Genomic DNA, 20,605 nt, shown 5'->3' with positions numbered 1-20,605 from the left:
CCACACTGCTCTTCCCCAATCTGATGCTCTGTACATGCCTTCACCCTCTCAATCAATACCCTCCCATATAATTTACCAGGAATACTCAACAAACTTATACCTCTGTAATTTGAGCACTCACTCTTATCCCCTTTGCCTTTGTACAATGGCACTATGCACGCATTCTGCCAATCCTCAGGCACCTCACCATGAGTCATACATACATTAAATAACCTTACCAACCAGTCAACAATACAGTCACCCCCTTTTTTAATAAATTCCACTGCAATACCATCCAAACCTGCTGCCTTGCCAGCTTTCATCTTCCGCAAAGCTTTCACTACCTCTTCTCTGTTTACCAAATCATTTTCCCCAACCCTCTCACTTTGCACACCACCTCGACCAAAACACCCTATATCTGCTACTCTATCATCAAACATGTTCCTAATAAAAGGTGAAAAACAAAACGATATTTCTGATGAATATATAACATTTCAGTACCTGGAATGGTCTGCATCCAAAACAAAGGCAACAAAACTTACTTTCTGCCATCAGAGCCCTGGAAGCTGAGCTTTTTGGGCTTCGTTTTTGTGGGAAGGATGGAGATATTACCATCCACAGAAGCCACAGTGACCACCTGAAAGACAGTCTTACATATAAAAACACAAAAACAAGTGAAGTGATGATCATGTATCAGTTATCAAACAATCCAATGCAGCAAATGTCATATATACTAATGCATCTAAGTTTACAAAATATATGAAGAAACATAATGAACTGGAAAAAGAGTACATAAATAGTTTTAAGACTCATCAAAAAGAACACTCTAAAGGATTAATGATTTCAACCAGATGACCCCCAAATGTACAGGTTAAGAAAAAATAAAGGCTTTACCTGAACATAATGGGTTCAACTCTTCCCTTTATGTACTCATGACATGGTAACTCTATTAGACTAGAATAAAACTAATTTGAGAGCAAGCCCAAGGTAATATGCTTAAAAAGGTACCCAACTCTTAAGCTACACATTTCTGTGAAAGGTGTTGTGAATGTTTGGAGGGGAAGAAAAACTGCTACAAATAGTACAGAGTTCTTATCAAGAGACTATGGCATGTGTGCAAGTAGGAAGAGAGAGGGGTAAGTGGTTTCAGGTGAACCTGGTTCTGTCAAAGGGAAGTCTGATATCATCAAGGCATTTTAATTGCTTACAGATGGGGTGGTGAGGGAGGTGAATGTAAGGGTCTTGGAGTGAGGAACAGGTGTGCATCTCTTGGAGGTGAGGAAGCCAGAGAGGAAAGTCAGCTGGTGTTGGCTGACAACATGGCACATGTGGAAGATTTGAATGAAAACCGCAGAAGCTAGTCTGAGTTTGGGAAAGAGTGAAGGAGAAAGTTAGGAGTAAATGTGAATGTGTTTTAGCAGTGAAGAGAGACAGGTTATTTGGAATGTGAGATTTAAGTGAGAGACTTTGGAGAAAGGGAAGTTTTTCAGAAAACCAGAACTGGATATAATAGCACATGGAATCATGGGAATGGAAGTGAGCCGTTGGTTGGGTGAGGGAGGGCACAGATCTTGGGTGTATTGAGGAATGTGCGGAAAGAGGGATCAATGTCTCTAAGGACAAAGATGGGTATGTTTGATGGTATTGTAGTCTCACTGGCGGAATATGGTCTTAGATATAAATGTACAGAAGTGGACGATGTGTTAGAAATGAAATTTAATGCATATGGAGGATACCTAATATGAGGAAGGTTGATCAAAAAAGTAAAAATAGGGTAAGAGAGATGTGTGGTAGTGATGAGAGTATATTTGAAAGTAAAAAAGAGGGTGAGCTAAAATGTTTCAGACATATCGAAGGATGAGTAAGGAAAGGATGACTATGAGGGTATACATCAGAAATAGGGGGGAAAAGGAAAAGAGAAAAAGGAGATGGAAGGTTGGAGTTTAGGATGCTTCTAAGGTTCTTGGCTTGAATATGCAGAAGAGGGTGAGACCTGCAAAGGATAGACCATATTAGAATGATACAGCATGCAGGGAGTGATGTGCTGTCAATGGGTTGCATTGAAAGATGGTATATGAAATGATTGGAAAAAGTACTGAAAGAGCTATGGAGCCTGACTGTGAATAAAGGGCAATGGTTTTGGTGAATATATTCCAAAAAAGGCCCAGTCCTCTGTTCTTAACGCTACCTCGCTAACGCGGGAAATGGCAAATAGTTTAAAAGAAAAGAAAGATATACATATATTTTTTTTTTTGCTTTGTTGCTGTCTCCCGCGTTTGTGAGGTAGCGCAAGGAAACAGACGAAAGAAATGGCCCAACCCACCCCCATACACATGTATATGCATACACGTCCACACACGCAAATATACATACCTACACAGCTTTCCATGGTTTACCCCAGACGCTTCACATGCCCTGATTCAATCCACTGACAGCACGTCAACCCTGGTATACCACATCGATCCAATTCACTCTATTCCTTGCCCTCCTTTCACCCTCCTGCATGTTCAGGCCCCAATCACACAAAATCTTTTTCACTCCATCTTTCCACCTCCAATTTGGTCTCCCACTTCTCCTCGTTCCCTCCACCTCCGACACATATATCCTCTTGGTCAATCTTTCCTCACTCATTCTCTCCATGTGACCAAACCATTTCAAAACACCCTCTTCTGCTCTCTCAACCATGCTCTTTTTATTTCCACACATCTCTCTTACCCTTACGTTACTTACTCGATCAAACCACCTCACACCACACATTGTCCTCAAACATCTCATTTCCAGCACATCCCCCCTCCTGCGCACAACTCTATCCATAGCCCACGCCTTGCAACCATACAACATTGTTGGAACCACTATTCCTTCAAACATACCCATTTTTGCTTTCCGAGATAATGTTCTCGACTTCCACACATTCTTCAAGGCTCCCAGAATTTTCGCCCCCTCCCCCACCCTATGATCCACTTCCGCTTCCATGGTTCCATCCGCTGCCAGATCCACTCCCAGATATCTAAAACACTTTACTTCCTCCAGTGTTGCAAATGGAAATGGTGAAGAGCTTGTAGATTTATGTGCTGAAAAAGGACTGGTGATTGGGAATACCTGGTTTAAAAAGCGAGATATACATAAGTATACGTATGTAAGTAGGAGAGATGGCCAGAGAGCGTTATTGGATTACGTGTTAATTGACAGGCACGCGAAAGAGAGACTTTTGGATGTTAATGTGCTGAGAGGTGCAACTGGAGGGATGTCTGATCATTATCTTGTGGAGGCTAAGGTGAAGATTTGTAAGGGTTTTCAGAAAAGAAGAGTGAATGTTGGGGTGAAGAGGGTGGTGAGAGTAAGTGAGCTTGGGAAGGAGACTTGTGTGAGGAAGTACCAGGAGAGACTGAGTACAGAATGGAAAAAGGTGAGAACAATGGAAGTAAGGGGAGTGGGGGAGGAATGGGATGTATTTAGGGAATCAGTGATGGATTGCGCAAAAGATGCTTGTGGCATGAGAAGAGTGGGAGGTGGGTTGATTACAAAGGGTAGTGAGTGGTGGGATGAAGAAGTAAGATTATTAAAGAAAGAGAAGAGAAAGGCATTTGGACGATTTTTGCAGGGAAAAAATGCAATCGAGTGGGAGATGTATATAAGAAAGAGACAGGAGGTCAAGAGAAAGGTGCAAGAGGTGAAAAAGAGGGCAAATGAGAGTTGGGGTGAGAGAGTATCATTAAATTTTAGGGAGAATAAAAAGATGTTCTGGAAGGAGGTAAATAAAGTGCGTAAGACAAGGGAGTAAATGGGAACTTCAGTGAAGGGCGCAAATGGGGAGGTGATAACAAGTAGTGGTGATGTGAGAAGGAGATGGAGTGAGTATTTTGAAGGTTTGTTGAATGTGTTTGATGATAGAGTGGCAGATATAGGGTGTTTTGGTCGAGGTGGTGTGCAAAGTGAGAGGGTTAGGGAAAATGATTTGGTAAACAGAGAAGAGGTAGTAAAAGCTTTGCGGAAGATGAAAGCCGGCAAGGAAGCAGGTTTGGATGGTATTGCAGTGGAATTTATTAAAAAAGGGGTGACTGTATTATTGACTGGTTGGTAAGGTTATTTAATGTATGTATGACTCATGGTGAGGTGCCTGAGGATTGGCAGAATGCGTGCATAGTGCCACTGTACAAAGGCAAAGGGGATAAGAGTGAGTGCTCAAATTTCAGAGGTATAAGTTTGTTGAGTATTCCTGGTAAATTATATGGGAGGGTATTGATTGAGAGCGTGAAGGCATGTACAGAGCATCAGATTGGGGAAGAGCAGTGTGGTTTCAGAAGTGGTAGAGGACGTGTGGATCAGGTGTTTGCTTTGAAGAATGTATGTGAGAAACACTTAGAAAAGCAAATGGATTTGTATGTAGCATTTATGGATCTGGAGAGGGCATATGATAGAGTTGATAGAGATGCTCTGTGGAAGGTATTAAGAATATATGGTGTGGGAGGCAAGTTGTTAGAAGCAGTGAAAAGTTTTTATCGAGGATGTAAGGCATGTGTACGTGTAGGAAGAGAGGAAAGTGATTGGTTCTCAGTGAATGTAGGTTTGCGGCAGGGGTGTGTGATGTCTCCATGGTTGTTTAATTTGTTTATGGATGGGGTTGTTAGGGAGGTGAATGCAAGAGTTTTGGAAAGAGGGGCAAGTATGAAGTCTGTTGGGGATGAGAGAGCTTGGGAAGTGAGTCAGTTGTTGTTCGCTGATGATACAGCACTGGTGGCTGATTCATGTGTGAAACTGCAGAAGCTGGTGACTGAGTTTGGTAAAGTGTGTGAAAGAAGAAAGTTAAGAGTAAATGTGAATAAGAGCAAGGTAATTAGGTACAGTAGGGTTGAGGGTCAAGTCAATTGGGAGGTAAGTTTGAATGGAGAAAAACTGGAGGAAGTAAAGTGTTTTAGATATCTGGGAGTGGATCTGGCAGTGGATGGAACCATGGAAGCGGAAGTGGATCATAGGGTGGGGGAGGGGGCAAAAATCCTGGGAGCCTTGAAGAATGTGTGGAAGTCGAGAACATTATGTCGGAAAGCAAAAATGGGTATGTTTGAAGGAATAGTGGTTCCAACAATGCTGTATGGTTGCGAGGCGTGGGCTATGGATAGAGTTGTGCGCAGGAGGATGGATGTGCTGGAAATGAGATGTTTGAGGACAATGTGTGGTGTGAGGTGGTTTGATCGAGTAAGTAACGTAAGGGTAAGAGAGATGTGTGGAAATAAAAAGAGCGTGGTTGAGAGAGCAGAAGAGGGTGTTTTGAAATGGTTTGGGCACATGGAGAGAATGAGTGAGGAAAGATTGACCAAGAGGATATATGTGTCGGAGGTGGAGGGAACGAGGAGAAGTGGGAGACCAAATTGGAGGTGGAAAGATGGAGTGAAAAAGATTTTGTGTGATCGGGGCCTGAACATGCAGGAGGGTGAAAGGAAGGCAAGGAATAGAGTGAATTGGACCGATGTGGTATACCGGGGTTGACGTGCTGTCAGTGGATTGAATCAGGGCATGTGAAGCGTCTGGAGTAAACCAAATCTTGTTAAGTTTAATGACTTCAAACCAGTTTCTACCCATCTCTCTATCGGATACTCCTCATAACTCATTTCTCCTTTGACAGTTCTGTTATTCCAATTCTTAACTCAATGAACATACTTGGCATTACTGTAACATCCACTCTTTCTGGAAACCCCACATTACAGGAATAGCCAAGTCTGCCTCTAAGAAACTGGGTGTCCTGTTTAGATGTTGAAACTTCTCTTTTGAACAGTTGCTCCATTTATACAAAGGATTGATTCATCCCTGTATGGAGCACTGATCTCACAAGTGGGGTGACTCTAGCTCTGCATCCTTACTTGACAGAGTTGAGTCAGAAGTGATCTGCCTCATAAACTATCCCAGGATAACTTCCAAACTTGACCCCCTTGCCCTATGCCACTATGTTGGTTCACTTTCCCTCTTTTATAAGTATTACTTTGGTTTTTGCTCCTGAGAGCTGGATGCTTGTGTGCCCATATCAGTAGTTAGACCATGCAAGACTCAGCAAGCTGTTGCATCACATGATTATTGTGTGGCCATCAGCAACTCAAAGGTAGGCTGCTAGGATACCAGCTTCTTTCCCCTAAATGTCGAAGCTCTGGAACTCTCTACACTCTCATGTCTTTCCCAACAACTATGACCTAGCGCATTTCGAAAGAGAGGTTTTTCACTTTCTCAAATGTTCGTAAATACTTTCCCTTGTCTTTTCTTTTTCCGTTTCATAACTCTCTTCATAGTTCAATTACAGATCAGCCTTGATGTGGACTTCTGTCCGTGACTGGAGCCTTAAATATAAAAAAAGGGAGAAAAAAGAAAAAATCCCACAATTTGCAAATACATATTGCTATTATTTTACATGTGCCTCTCAATGATTCCAATGAATTTCTTGCCAAATCACAAAATCTTGATGTATTCCATAGATTTTTTTTCAGCTTTTTAACTCGACAGTATCTTTTCATTTTCTCCAGAATTAAATGAAGCATACACAAAATTTTCCCTTCCAACAACTTTCTAACCATTGTACTACTGGTGATACCTTGTTTTGTCTTAATGAAATCATTATGCTCAAGGGGCGACAAACCTAGTAACATGACCATGAAGGCAAACATTACATACAGAGGAACTCGTGTCTCACAGGGCACACTGTTTAGTTATGCAGATATGTTATCACAGGAGCTAGCATCCACAAAAGTGTGGATGTTGCACGAGAATGATCTTCAAATGATAGTCTACGAGTAGATAATTACATATATCAGTCAGGAACTGTCCCTTAGGTGGTAAGTCCCTGACTGATGGACAGTCAAGGCAGTAATGCTGAAGGTTGTTGGTGTTGGTACGGTATGGTACGGAGTAGAAGTGAGGCACATCCCCTGCTTCAGAGACTTGCCAGACAGGTCGATATCCTAACAGAAGTCAAGCAGACACAACACAGGGTTTGCAAACCAAAGTCCATATCAATGATACTTGGGAGGAAATAGACAAAAGTGGTCATAGTGATGAATGGACACACTCTGAGTCCGCTCAGCATTCCTGCGATGGAGTGTAGGAAGAAGAGCCACTGAAATATTTTCCTTTTGTGGCAGAGAAGGGAGGGTGTAGCAATATCAGGTAGAGGCAGTCCACAGGCATTTTTCGTGAGAAGGTCGACACTGTCATTGATGGCAATTCTGACATGAGAAGGAATCCACAAAAACTCTATGATAAGAGAATTTTCACGAGGTGAAACTAAGTAATGTAAGATTTGTTGAACGAAGCAGTGGCATGTGGGTCTTGGAGACGAGATGGCTTGAAGGGCAGACTAAGAGTCTCAGATAACTATACCATTCAGTCTTTCCTGAGAAAGGAATCTAACTGCATGCAGGAGTCCCTGTAGCTCACAGTAGGTAGAGCTAGATGAGTTCAGTAGTCTGTGGCCAACCCAGCCTCCCTATGGTGGGTCCACATCAGGTGAGTAGATGGCGCATCCTGTACTCCCATCTGTTTGTAGGGAACTGTTGATGAAGAGATGGTGCAAGGCAGGAAGTGAGGAAGACACTCTTGCGATGGTCTCCAGAGTTAGTTGTTTCTAGAGGAGTGGAATGTCTGCCTTGGATGTAGGAGTAAAGGAGACTACAGGATGAGGAATCCTCCAGGGAGGTGGACCATGGTTAACTTCTGCCACAAAAACATTCATATCAAATCTTTGTAGGATGGAACAGACTGTCATAACAAGGGTGTGAATGCTGGGTTGAAGTGAGGGTTGAGGTGCAACAGGGTCAAGTGAAGTTCTGATGACATGAGAATAATGAGGGGCAAGATGGAGAGAGTGAAGGCATTTGATGCTGAAGTAGGAGACATTGTGCTGATACCCTAATTCAAAATTAAATAAATTTGCAAACAAGTCCTCACCTGTTGACTGGCAGACACCACACCTGGCATGGCAATCTTGGTGTTATTAAGGTTTGCCAATTTGGGGGATACATCAACCATCTTCAGGGTGGAAGATGCTCTGCGATGAGCTCTTTGTTGTAGCATCTGATAAGTTATGGATGGGAAAAATACAAACAAAATATGACAAAAGATCTCTTCCATAATATCAACATTAATTCATTACTAATATTATTACTCAACACCTATAAAATGCTAAGGGAAAGTAATGGAAGGAAGGGAGATGTAACTGGGAGAAAAAAGGGGTGGGAGAAGTGTGGACAAAGAGAAAAAGTACCTACCTATGCTGAGATTCTACCTTTGACAGGCCTAGCAGTTAACTCTTGCAACATATACTCACTATATGTACTCTTATTCTTTGCCACCAAGCTCATAACACAGCCATCAATACTAGATTCCCTTATATCCATTTCAGGCCTCTATTTTATCTTCTCACAAGTGCTTCTATATAAACACTCTGCAGGTTTTTAATTTCACTTGCTAAAAATGTGGAGCTATGTACAAACTGACTGAAGCCTTTTCTCCATTTGTGCCTGGTGCTATCTCACTGTGAGAAATGGTGAGCAACTATGAAAAATGTACAAACTAACAGGTACTACCTGAAATGCTACATTAGTATATTAACCTTGAATGCCAAAATACACTTCCTCATTTTGGGATATACAAGAAAGTAGCATTAAGTACCCTTTCAAGTGAGGTAAGATGTCCCAGAAAATAAACTAATTACATATTGTACTGTATGGGGAAGGTATTTCACACTCATGGGGCCCTATCTCTTGAACATTCTCTACTACTGTACATCTTAAATTAATGTATGGTGTCTGCATTAACCACATCCTCAGTCATTCTATTTCATTCATCCACCACTCTTTTACTCTAAAAGTACTTATTTACTTCTTTTTTAAAAGTTTTGAACTTGATTTCATGTTACACCCTTGGTACTCTATCCCTATGTCCCTTGAACAATTGAAGGACACTTGTAAAATAACCATCTAAACTTCTGATTCAGAAAGTAGGTGATTAGGTGAGAATTCTAATGAAAAAATCTTTTTCAGTTAGTTTCCTTTCTCTGGCCTGGAAAGAATGTTGATGATTTAAGTTTTATGAGCTTACTGTCTTGCATCTCTATCAAGTGCTCCATTAATAGGAGAGTTTGGGGGTGTCTGAATGCTTCCCTGACACGGTTAGACTAAATCTCCAGTTCCACTCCAGAAGTCTTCTCAGGATTTGAAACACCCAAGTGTTGTACTTTCCAAAACCCTAGAAAGTATTGGAGATGATCCTGACTAGCTATGAAAATGTGGGAAGAGTTTACAAAAGGAACTAGGTCAGCAGGCTTGAAAAGGACCAGCATCTGAGAACATAAAGTACCCATAACACGTGGGCTAAATCCTCAAGCTCCTCCAGCATGACACATGGACTGCTTGGGAGAAATAACTCTGCCTCTGGCAAGAGAGAGGTTAAAATGTCCAGTTATTTTAGGATGAAGGGAGCAATGAAGCTTTTCTACTGATCTATAACTCTGATGCCTTTTTCCTTTAGAAACTCCCATGACATTCTTCCCTATATCTTTTCCTCCAGCACTCTTCCACTCTCAAGCTTATTAATGAGAGATCATTACGTTGTTGCCTCTTACACATACTAGGCCCAGTTGAAACAAAGTTAATGAAAAGGAATTTCTTAACATTAACAGTTTTTCCAGATCAAACTCAAACTCTGAAGATCTTTTTAATAGCCGTATAGGGGGATAAAAAGAAGGAACAAATGACAGAAGGGTGATGATTGTGATAATTATACATGTTCACTCTTGTCAGGAGAAAGATTGCAGTGTGCACAACTGACGAAGATCCAAGGATAACAAAAAAGCTTCTAACAAGGAAACAAAGTTGTTTTATGGCAGTTGTAACATTCTTCTAAGGAGTCCAAATCAAATGAGTGTTCCATCAGAGAGACACAACATTCTTGTAGGGCTGAAGAATCTACAGATGATTAAGCACAATTTTCCAAAAGAGGAGGATTTCAATATCTTAATGAGAAATTCAATGTCCTCAGGGACTTTCAGCAACTCAAGATTAGCAAAAAATTCCTTTACAGGAAACAGGCAGACTGGAAAGTTCAGGAATGGCCTTTGTTACTTCCCAAAAGAGGATTCAAGAAACTTTGGTTTTTCAGTTGTATCCCAAAAATCATGGGCAAAACCAGAATATGCTTCTCAAGTCTGGTCAATGCACTTCATTAAAGAACAAAGAGTCTACAGAGAAGGTTCTGAGCAAAGTAACAAAAAGGGTAACAGATTGAGAGCACTGAGTTACAGACAAAGGATTCTTTTTTTTTTTTTTTTTTTTGCTGTCTCCCGCGTTTGCGAGGTAGCGCAAGGAAACAGACGAAAGAAATGGCCCAACCCACCCCCATACACATGCCTTGATTCAATCCACTGACAGCACATCAACCCCGGTATACCACATCGCTCCAATTCACTCTATTCTTTGCCCTCCTTTCACCCTCCTGCATGTTCAGGCCCCGATCACACAAAATCTTTTTCACTCCATCTTTCCACCTCCAATTTGGTCTCCCTCTTCTCCTCGTTCCCTCCACCTCCGACACATATATCCTCTTGGTCAATCTTTCCTCACTCATTCTCTCCATATGACCAAACCATTTCAAAACACCCTCTTCTGCTCTCTCAACCACGCTCTTTTTATTTCCACACATCTCTCTTACCCTCTCACTTTGCACACCACCTCGACCAAAACACCCTATATCTGCCACTCTATCATCAAACACATTCAACAAACCTTCAAAATACTCACTCCATCTCCTTCTCACATCACCACTACTTGTTATCACCTCCCCATTTGCGCCCTTCACTGAAGTTCCCATTTGCTCCCTTGTCTTACGCACTTTATTTACCTCCTTCCAGAACATCTTTTTATTCTCCCTAAAATTTAATGAGACTCTCTCACCCCAACTCTCATTTGCCCTTTTTTTCACCTCTTGCACCTTTCTCTTGACCTCCTGTCTCTTTCTTTTATACATCTCCCACTCAATTGCATTTTTTCCCTGCAAAAATCGTCCAAATGCCTCTCTCTTCTCTTTCACTAATACTCTTACTTCTTCATCCCACCACTCACTACCCTTTGTAATCAACCCACCTCCCACTCTTCTCATGCCACAAGCATCTTTTGCGCAATCCATCACTGATTCCCTAAATACATCCCATTCCTCCCACACTCCCCTTGCTTCCATGGTTCCATCCGCTGCCAGATCCACTCCCAGAAATCTAAAACACTTCACTTCCTCCAGTTTTTCTCCATTCAAACTCACCTCCCAATTGAATTGACCCTCAACCCTACTGTACCTAATAACCTTGCTCTTATTCACATTTACTCTTAACTTTCTTCTTTCACACACTTTACCAAACTCAGTCACCAGCTTCTGCAGTTTCTCACATGAATCAGCCACCAGCGCTGTATCATCAGCGAACAACAACTGACTCACTTCCCAAGCTCTCTCATCCCCAACAGATTTCATACTTGCCCCTCTTTCCAAAACTCTTGCATTCACCTCCCTAACAACCCCATCCATAAATAAATTAAACAACCATGGAGACATCACACACCCCTGCCGCAAACCTACATTCACTGAGAACCAATCACTTTCCTCTCTTCCTACACGTACACATGCCTTACATCCTCGATAAAAACTTTTCACTGCTTCTAACAACTTGCCTCCCACACCATATATTCTTAATACCTTCCACAGAGCATCTCTATCAACTCTATCATATGCCTTCTCCAGATCCATAAATGCTACATACAAATCCATTTGCTTTTCTAAGTATTTCTCACATACATTCTTCAAAGCAAACACCTGATCCACACATCCTCTACCACTTCTGAAACCACAATGCTCTTCCCCAATCTGATGCTCTGTACATGCCTTCACCCTCTCAATCAATACCCTCCCATATAAGGATAGAGGCTTAAATTTGACCATCTTTGCAGAGAGAAGAATGAGGGATGACATGACCATGAGAAGGATTTCAGGTGAAGATTTCATTAGAGGATCTGGAACTGGGTGCAATGGAACTGAGGATTCACCTCAAGTAACTGAGAAGTGAGTTGATTGATGATAAACAGAGGGATGTGTAAAGAAGAAAATCAACAAGTATAATTCTTTTCTTGTTGACATGGAATGTATGTGAACTTTAATAAAGCCCTGTAATCTTACTTGGTGTAACTGCCGTAAACCTGAGAGCGCTGACTGAGGATCAAAGTAGCTCTCTGGTTCCCGTAAATCTGATAAGGCTGTAGATATCTGAGACCCATATGTATCTTGAAAATGATGTTCATGAGGAGTCTCTGGTGGAGCAGAGGTGATATCTGCCAGCTGGTCTAGCACAAACAAGAGCTGTAAGATTCACTTCAATTAATATTACTCAGGTTAATATGCAACTAAATATGATTTATTGTAAACAGAGTTGTATTTCATAACATCATGACTAAGGCAAAGATGAATTCAAATTCCAGCTTACTGTCCTTCACAAAGGTTACAATATTATATACTGACAATCTACTCATAATGAAAGATTGCATAAAAGAAACAATGCACTCTTATGCAATATTCCTCTCCATAAGGAACCATCACTTCTAGTTCAGTGTCTAGAATTCAAAGGTTTAAATGTGAAATACTTTACATACTGGTTTGAAAATAATGTCATATTTCTTTTTGATAAGCTGGAGCTTTTCTGTCTGCGAGAGTGATGAGTTGTTATTGAGACGTGCTATTTCTGCTGTCAGCTGATGACATTTTCTAGACATGTCACTATGATGCTGTGCCAGTGTTCCAAGCCAAAGCTCATCCCACAGAACGGTAATACGGCGAAGCTCATGCACAAGCATCTGTACCTCACTAATGCTTGATCCAACCTGGGAAAAAATCACCAATTGTAAGTCACCACTGACTGAGCAAATATTTGTAACATTATCAGCAAAACATATTTTCCATTTATACAATATCTATATCCCTGAGTAAAGGGGGGAAAGAATACTGCCCATGTATATCCTGGTGTTGTAGAAGGGGTGGGAGTGGGAGAAGAAAATCTTTCCCTATGTATTAATTTCCAAATCATGGAACAGAGGAAGAAGCCAAGCAGGATATTTTTCCTCTTAGGCTCATCCATCTGTTCCTAATGCTACCTCACTCATGAAGGAAACTGTTGACATGTATAAGAGAAAAGACCAATATAACATACATTCTAACTTGTGAATGCTGATGAAGCTTTAGTTAAGTAAGATCATAAGAGATGGATAAAATAGGCTAAATTTCTCAAACAATAGATTTACATTGTCTGCATGAGTGTCTGGTGAGAAGACTGAGAAAATGTCAGGTGGAAGGGTTTGGAGCAAAGGAAAAGAGATGAAGCTGGAAGTAAAGGCAGGAAATTTATAATACAGTCACAAGAATATGATAAAGTAAGGTGGATAGAGACCACAACACAAGCTGTATAAAGGGATACATTATGTATTCAAATGCTTTATCAACTACAACAGCATGGATGGAAGTAACATATATACAACTATACAGATGAATTAAAAGGCATGTTGACAACAGAGGATTAAAATGGTTCCAAGATGGAAAATGAAAAGGAAACAAAATATGAAAAAATGGGGCTGCGTAAATTACATCCACTTCCTGAGGATATTAGATGAGTATATAATACTGAAAAGATCAGGTGCATATATGCAATATTAAAGAAAAAAAGTGAGACTTACTGAGAAAGGCTTTTGGACCCTCCTGAAAGTGAATGGTGTGGTTGGAAACATTTAGGGGCAGTGAAAACAATTTATACAGACAGAAGAGCAAACAGAGAAAACTTTTTATACAGACAGTAGAGCAAACACTAAAAGAAGTGGACCAAGTCACTGGTTTATGACAAGTGTGCATCAGGCTGCCTTTTCACATTATGCTATATAGATGGTAGGTAGTACTAATGCCACCTGTCTGGGTATTGGGAGGTTAGTAATGGCTATGTAGTGAGCCAGCACTTTAGTGGTTGTCAAGCTGCACTTCTCTGACCCAGGTGGCAATCTTTTTTTTTTGCCTCATCCATATCTGGACTGCTGGCACTCTGTACAAGAACATACAATCTTTTCTTATCAAGCATATTATTTGACAACACTTAACTCATGTAGCTCATTCTTCTTAACTCTAGATTTTCCTGCTGTGAGCACTACGTGCTACTACTTCCTTTTGGCAAAATGGTATGAGCAATAGACAGAAGTGGTAATTGGGAATGTTTAGCCATGAGCATTAGATAGGCACATTAGGTAGAAGTTGTAGGTCCAAACATAAGGCAGGAGCATTTAGTAATAGTAGCTAATAGGAACATTGGGTAGGAGCCTCTACAAATACTGCACTAGAGTTGCCCTATCCCAGTGGTCTGTTAAGGGTGAGGCAAGAAAGGCTACTAAGCAGCACTATAGTTCTCTAGTTATGGAGACCCTATTGTCATGGCCACCCACTTGAAGGAGTTCCAGGTAGGAACAAGGATCAGAGGCATATATATATATATATATATGCACTGGGGAAGAGCAGTGCGGTTTTAGAAGTGGTAGAGGATGTGTGGATCAGGTGTTTGCTTTGAAGAATGTATGTGAGAAATACTTAGAAAAGCAAATGGATTTGTATGTAGCATTTATGGATCTGGAGAAGGCATATGATAGAGTTGATAGAGATGCTCTGTGGAAGGTATTAAGAATATATGGTGTGGGAGGCAAGTTGTTAGAAGCAGTGAAAAGTTTTTATCGAGGATGTAAGGCATGTGTACGTGTAGGAAGAGAGGAAAGTGATTGGTTCTCAGTGAATGTAGGTTTGCGGCAGGGGTGTGTGATGTCTCCATGGTTGTTTAATTTGTTTATGGATGGGGTTGTAAGGGAGGTAAATGCAAGAGTCCTGGAAAGAGGGGCAAGTATGAAGTCTGTTGGGGATGAGAGAGCTTGGGAAGTGAGTCAGTTGTTGTTCGCTGATGATACAGCGCTGGTGGCTGATTCATGTGAGAAACTGCAGAAGCTGGTGACTGAGTTTGGTAAAGTGTGTGGAAGAAGAAAGTTGAGAGTAAATGTGAATAAGAGCAAGGTTATTAGGTACAGTAGGGGTGAGGGTCAAGTCAATTGGGAGGTGAGTTTGAATGGAGAAAAACTGGAGGAAGTGAAGTGTTTTAGATATCTGGGAGTGGATCTGTCAGCGGATGGAACCATGGAAGCGGAAGTGGATCATAGGGTGGGGGAGGGGGCGAAAATTTTGGGAGCCTTGAAAAATGTGTGGAAGTCGAGAACACTATCTCGGAAAGCAAAAATGGGTATGTTTGAGGGAATAGTGGTTCCAACAATGTTGTATGGTTGCGAGGCGTGGGCTATGGATAGAGATGTGCGCAGGAGGATGGATGTGCTGGAAATGAGATGTTTGAGGACAATGTGTGGTGTGAGGTGGTTTGATCGAGTAAGTAACGTAAGGGTAAGAGAGATGTGTGGAAATAAAAAGAGCGTGGTTGAGAGAGCAGAAGAGGGTGTTTTGAAATGGTTTGGGCACATGGAGAGAATGAGTGAGGAGAGATTGACCAAGAGGATATATGTGTCGGAGGTGGTGGGAACGAGGAGAAGAGGGAGACCAAATTGGAGGTGGAAAGATGGAGTGAAAAAGATTTTGTGTGATCGGGGCCTGAACATGCAGGAGGGTGAAAGGAGGGCAAGAAATAGAGTGAATTGGAGTCATGTGGTATACAGGGGTTGACGTGCTGTCAGTGGATTGAAGCAAGGCATGTGAAGCGTCTGGGGTAAACCATGGAAAGCTGTGTAGGTATGTATATTTGCGTGTGTGGACGTGTGTATGTACATGTGTATGGGGGGGGGGGTTGGGCCATTTCTTTCGTCTGTTTCCTTGCGCTACCTCGCAAACGCGGGAGACAGCGACAAAGTATAAAAAAAAAAAAAAAAAAAAAAAATTCTTTCTCCCCTATCCCCAGGGATATATATATATATATATATATATATATATATATATATATATATATATATATATATATATATATATATATATATATATTTTTTTTTTTTTTTTTTTTTTTTATACTTTGTCGCTGTCTCCCGCGTTTGCGAGGTAGCGCAAGGAAACAGACGAAAGAAATGGCCCAACCCCCCCCCCATACACATGTACATACACACGTCCACACACGCAAATATACATACCTACACAGCTTTCCATGGTTTACCCCAGACGCTTCACATGCCTTGATTCACTCCACTGACAGCACGTCAACCCCTGTATACCACATCGCTCCAATCCACTCTATTCCTTGCCCTCCTTACACCCTCCTGCATGTTCAGGACCCGATCACACAAAATCTTTTTCACTCCATCTTTCCACCTCCAATTTGGTCTCCCTCTTCTCCTCGTTCCCTCCACCTCCGACACATATATCCTCTTGGTCAATCTTTCCTCACTCATTCTCTCCATGTGCCCAAACCATTTCAAAACACCCTCTTCTGCTCTCTCAACCACGCTCTTTTTATTTCCACACATCTCTCTTACCCTTACGTTACTTACTCGATCAAACCACCTCACACCACACATTGTCCTCAAACATCTCATTTCCAGCACATCCATCCTCCTGCGCACAACTCTATCCATAGCCCACGCTTCGCAACCATACAACATTGTTGGAACCACTATTCCTTCAAACATACCCATTTTTGCTTTCCGAGATAATGTTCTCGACTTCCACACATTCTTCAAGGCCCCCAGGATTTTCGCCCCCTCCCCCACCCTATGATTCACTTCCGCTTCCATGGTTCCATCCGCTGCCAGATCCACTCCCAGATATCTAAAACACTTCACTTCCTCCAGTTTTTCTCCATTCAAACTCACCTCCCAATTGACTTGACCCTCAACCCTACTGTACCTAATAACCTTGCTCTTATTCACATTTACTCTTAACTTTCTTCTTCCACACACTTTTCCAAACTCAGTCACCAGCTTCTGCAGTTTCTCACATGAATCAGCCACCAGCGCTGTATCATCAGCGAACAACAACTGACTCACTTCCCAAGCTCTCTCATCCCCAACAGACTTCATACTTGCCCCTCTTTCCAAAACTCTTGCATTTACCTCCCTAACAACCCCATCCATAAACAAATTAAACAACCATGGAGACATCACACACCCCTGCCGCAAACCTACATTCACTGAGAACCAATCACTTTCCTCTCTTCCTACACGTACACATGCCTTACATCCTCGATAAAAACTTTTCACTGCTTCTAACAACTTTCCTCCCACACCATATATTCTTAATACCTTCCACAGAGCATCTCTATCAACTCTATCATATGCCTTCTCCAGATCCATAAATGCTACATACAAATCCATTTGCTTTTCTAAGTATTTCTCACATACATTCTTCAAAGCAAAAACCTGATCCACACATCCTCTACCACTTCTGAAACCACACTGCTCTTCCCCAATCTGATGCTCTGTACATGCCTTCACCCTCTCAATCAATACCCTCCCATATAATTTACCAGGAATACTCAACAAACTTATACCTCTGTAATTTGAGCACTCACTCTTATCCCCTTTGCCTTTGTACAATGGCACTATGCACGCATTCCGCCAATCCTCAGGCACCTCACCATGAGTCATACATACATTAAATAACCTTACCAACCAGTCAACAATACAGTCACCCCCTTTTTTAATAAATTCCACTGCAATACCATCCAAACCTGCTGCCTTGCCAGCTTTCATCTTCCGCAAAGCTTTCACTACCTCTTCTCTGTTTACCAAATCATTTTCCCTAACCCTCTCACTTTGCACACCACCTCGACCAAAACACCCTATATCTGCCACTCTATCATCAAACACATTCAACAAACCTTCAAAATACTCACTCCATCTCCTTCTCACATCACCACTACTTGTTATCACCTCCCCACTTGCGCCCTTCACTGAAGTTCCCATTTGCTCCCTTGTCTTACGCACTTTATTTACCTCCTTCCAGAACATCTTTTTATTCTCCCTAAAATTTAATGATACTCTCACATCCCAACTCTCATTTTTGCTGTGTGTGGACGTGTATGTGTATGCATGTGTATGTGGGTGGGTTGGGCCATTCTTTCGTCTGTTTCCTTGTGCTACCTTGCTAACGCGGGAGACGGTGACAAAGTATATATATATATATATATATATATATATATATATATATATATATATATATATATATATATATATATATATATATATTTTTTTTTTTTTCATACTATTCGCCATTTCCCGCGATAGCGAGGTAGCGTTAAGAACAGAGGACTGGGCCTTTTTTGGAATATCCTCACCTGGCCCCCTCTGTTCCTTCTTTTGGAAAAAAAAAAAAAAAAAAGAGAGAGGGGAGGATTTTCAGCCCCCCGCTCCCTCCCCTTTTAGTCGCCTTCTACGACACGCAGGGAATACGTGGGATGTATTCTTAATCCCCTATCCCCAGGGATGATATATATATATATATATATATATATATATATATATATATATATATATATATATACATTTATAGATAGATAGCATTATACATGACAGCTTGAGACTGAGTGTGAACGAATGTGGCCTTTGTTGTCTTTTCCTAGCGCTACCTCACGCACATGCGGGGGAGGGGGTTTTCATTTCATGTGTGGCGGGGTGGCGACAGGAATGAATAAGGGCAGACAGTATGAATTATGTACATGTGTATATATGTATATGTCTATATGAGTATATATATGTATACGCTGAGATGTATAGATATGTATATGTGCTGTGTGTGGACGTGTATGTGTATGCATGTGTATGTGGGTGGGTTGGGCCATTCTTTCGTCTGTTTCCTTGTGCTACCTTGCTAACGCGGGAGACGGTGACAAAGTATAATAAATATAAATAAATAGCAACACCAACAAGGAGTAGTGAGTGATGTTAGGGCTACTATTCTAATTTCTGAAGAGTAGAGTTGTCTTTAAGTGAAAAGTTTTCTTTCCTTCATTCTTAAAATATGACAGGAAATTTTTTGGAAGAAACTGTGTGCATCAAGAAAATATTCTACAAGTTTTCTGTAAAACACCAAATATCACTGAAATGCATTTAATTACCTGTTTTGTAAGTGTATCAACCAAGGCAGAGAAACAATTCCGCATAAGTGTTCTTCTTTCTTGTTCTTCTGTTGACTCTGAGATCAGTTCTTCTTCTTCCTCTTCTTCCTCTTCTTCTTCCTCTTCTTCTTCCTCCTCCTCTTCCTCCTCTTCTACTTGATCGTATTCTACTACTACTTCTTCTTCTTCATCATCATCCTCATCTCCAAGTGGCTGTTTCATTTTTCTCCTTAGTCTTCCTTTATGCAAGTATTTGGCTAGCATATCTATAAAATCAATTAAGTTATTGCCATTAGCAATGCTAAAATCTACAGTAGTCATTTATCTTTGCATACGAAAGCTATAACCAAAATTTCATTTTTTTTTTTTTTTTTTTGCTTTGTTGCTGTCTCCCGCGTTTGCGAGGTAGCGCAAGGAAACAGACGAAAGAAATGGCCCAGCCCACCCCCATACACATGTATATACATACGTCCACACACGCAAATATACATACCTACACAGCTTTCCATGGTTTACCCCACACGCTTCACATGCCCTGATTCAATCCATTGACAGCACGTCAACCGCGGTATACCACATCGCTCCAATTCACTCTATTCCTTGCCCTCCTTTCACCCTCCTGCATGTTCAGGCCCCGATCACACAAAATCTTTTTCACTCCATCTTTCCACCTCCAATTTGGTCTCACTCTTCTCCTCGTTCCCTCCACCTTCGACACATATATCCTCTTGGTCAATCTTTCCTCACTCATTCTCTCCATGTGCCCAAACCATTTCAAAACACCCTCTTCTGCTCTCTCAACCACGCTCTTTTTATTTCCACACATCTCTCTTACCCTTACGTTACTTACTCGATCAAACCACCTCACACCACACATTGTCCTCAAACATCTCATTTCCAGCACATCCATCCTCCTGCGCACCACTCTATCCATATCCCACGCCTCGCAACCATACAACATTGTTGGAACCACTATTCCTTCAAACATACCCATTTTTGCTTTCCGAGATAATGTTCTCGACTTCCACACATTCTTCAAGGCTCCCAGAATTTTCGCCCCCTCTCCCATCCTATGATCCACTTCTGCTTCCATGGTTCCATCCGCTGCCAGATCCACTCCCAGATATCTAAAACGCTTTACTTCCTCCAGTTTTTCTCCATTCAAACTCACCTCCCAATTGACTTGACCCTCAACCCTACTGTACCTAATAACCTGGCTCTTATTCACATTTTCTCTTAACTTTCTTCTTTCACACACTTTACCAAACTCAGTCACCAGCTTCTGCAGTTTCTCACATATATCAGCCACCAGCTCTGTATCATCAGTGAACAACAACTGACTCACTTCCCAAGCTCTCTCATCCCCAACAGATTTCATACTTGCCCCTCTTTCCAAAACTCTTGCATTCACATCCCTAACAACCCCATCCATGAACAAAATTTCAGATCTGTGGGTAATTTCAAAAACAAATATTATAACAAATACAGGAAGAT

General features: G+C 41.3%; 1 protein-coding gene across 2 annotated transcripts in view; it reads right to left on the bottom strand.

Moving 5' to 3' along the window:
* Positions 1–20,605, bottom strand: part of nonC (serine/threonine-protein kinase Smg1) — a 455,954-nt gene that overhangs the window by 119,412 nt on the left and 315,937 nt on the right. For both annotated transcript variants that reach the window (XM_071692708.1, XM_071692701.1), the window contains exons 34-38: positions 19,112–19,377; positions 12,645–12,872; positions 12,175–12,354; positions 7,906–8,031; positions 522–616 (exon numbers count right to left, since the gene is read on the bottom strand). In XM_071692708.1, the coding sequence (XP_071548809.1) occupies positions 522–616; positions 7,906–8,031; positions 12,175–12,354; positions 12,645–12,872; positions 19,112–19,377 (895 nt within the window). The remainder of the gene's footprint in view (positions 1–521; positions 617–7,905; positions 8,032–12,174; positions 12,355–12,644; positions 12,873–19,111; positions 19,378–20,605) is intronic.

Source organism: Panulirus ornatus, chromosome 4 (genome assembly GCF_036320965.1).
Source record: "Panulirus ornatus isolate Po-2019 chromosome 4, ASM3632096v1, whole genome shotgun sequence".
Taxonomy (NCBI): domain Eukaryota; kingdom Metazoa; phylum Arthropoda; class Malacostraca; order Decapoda; family Palinuridae; genus Panulirus; species Panulirus ornatus.
This window is presented reverse-complemented; position numbering and strand designations above follow the sequence as displayed.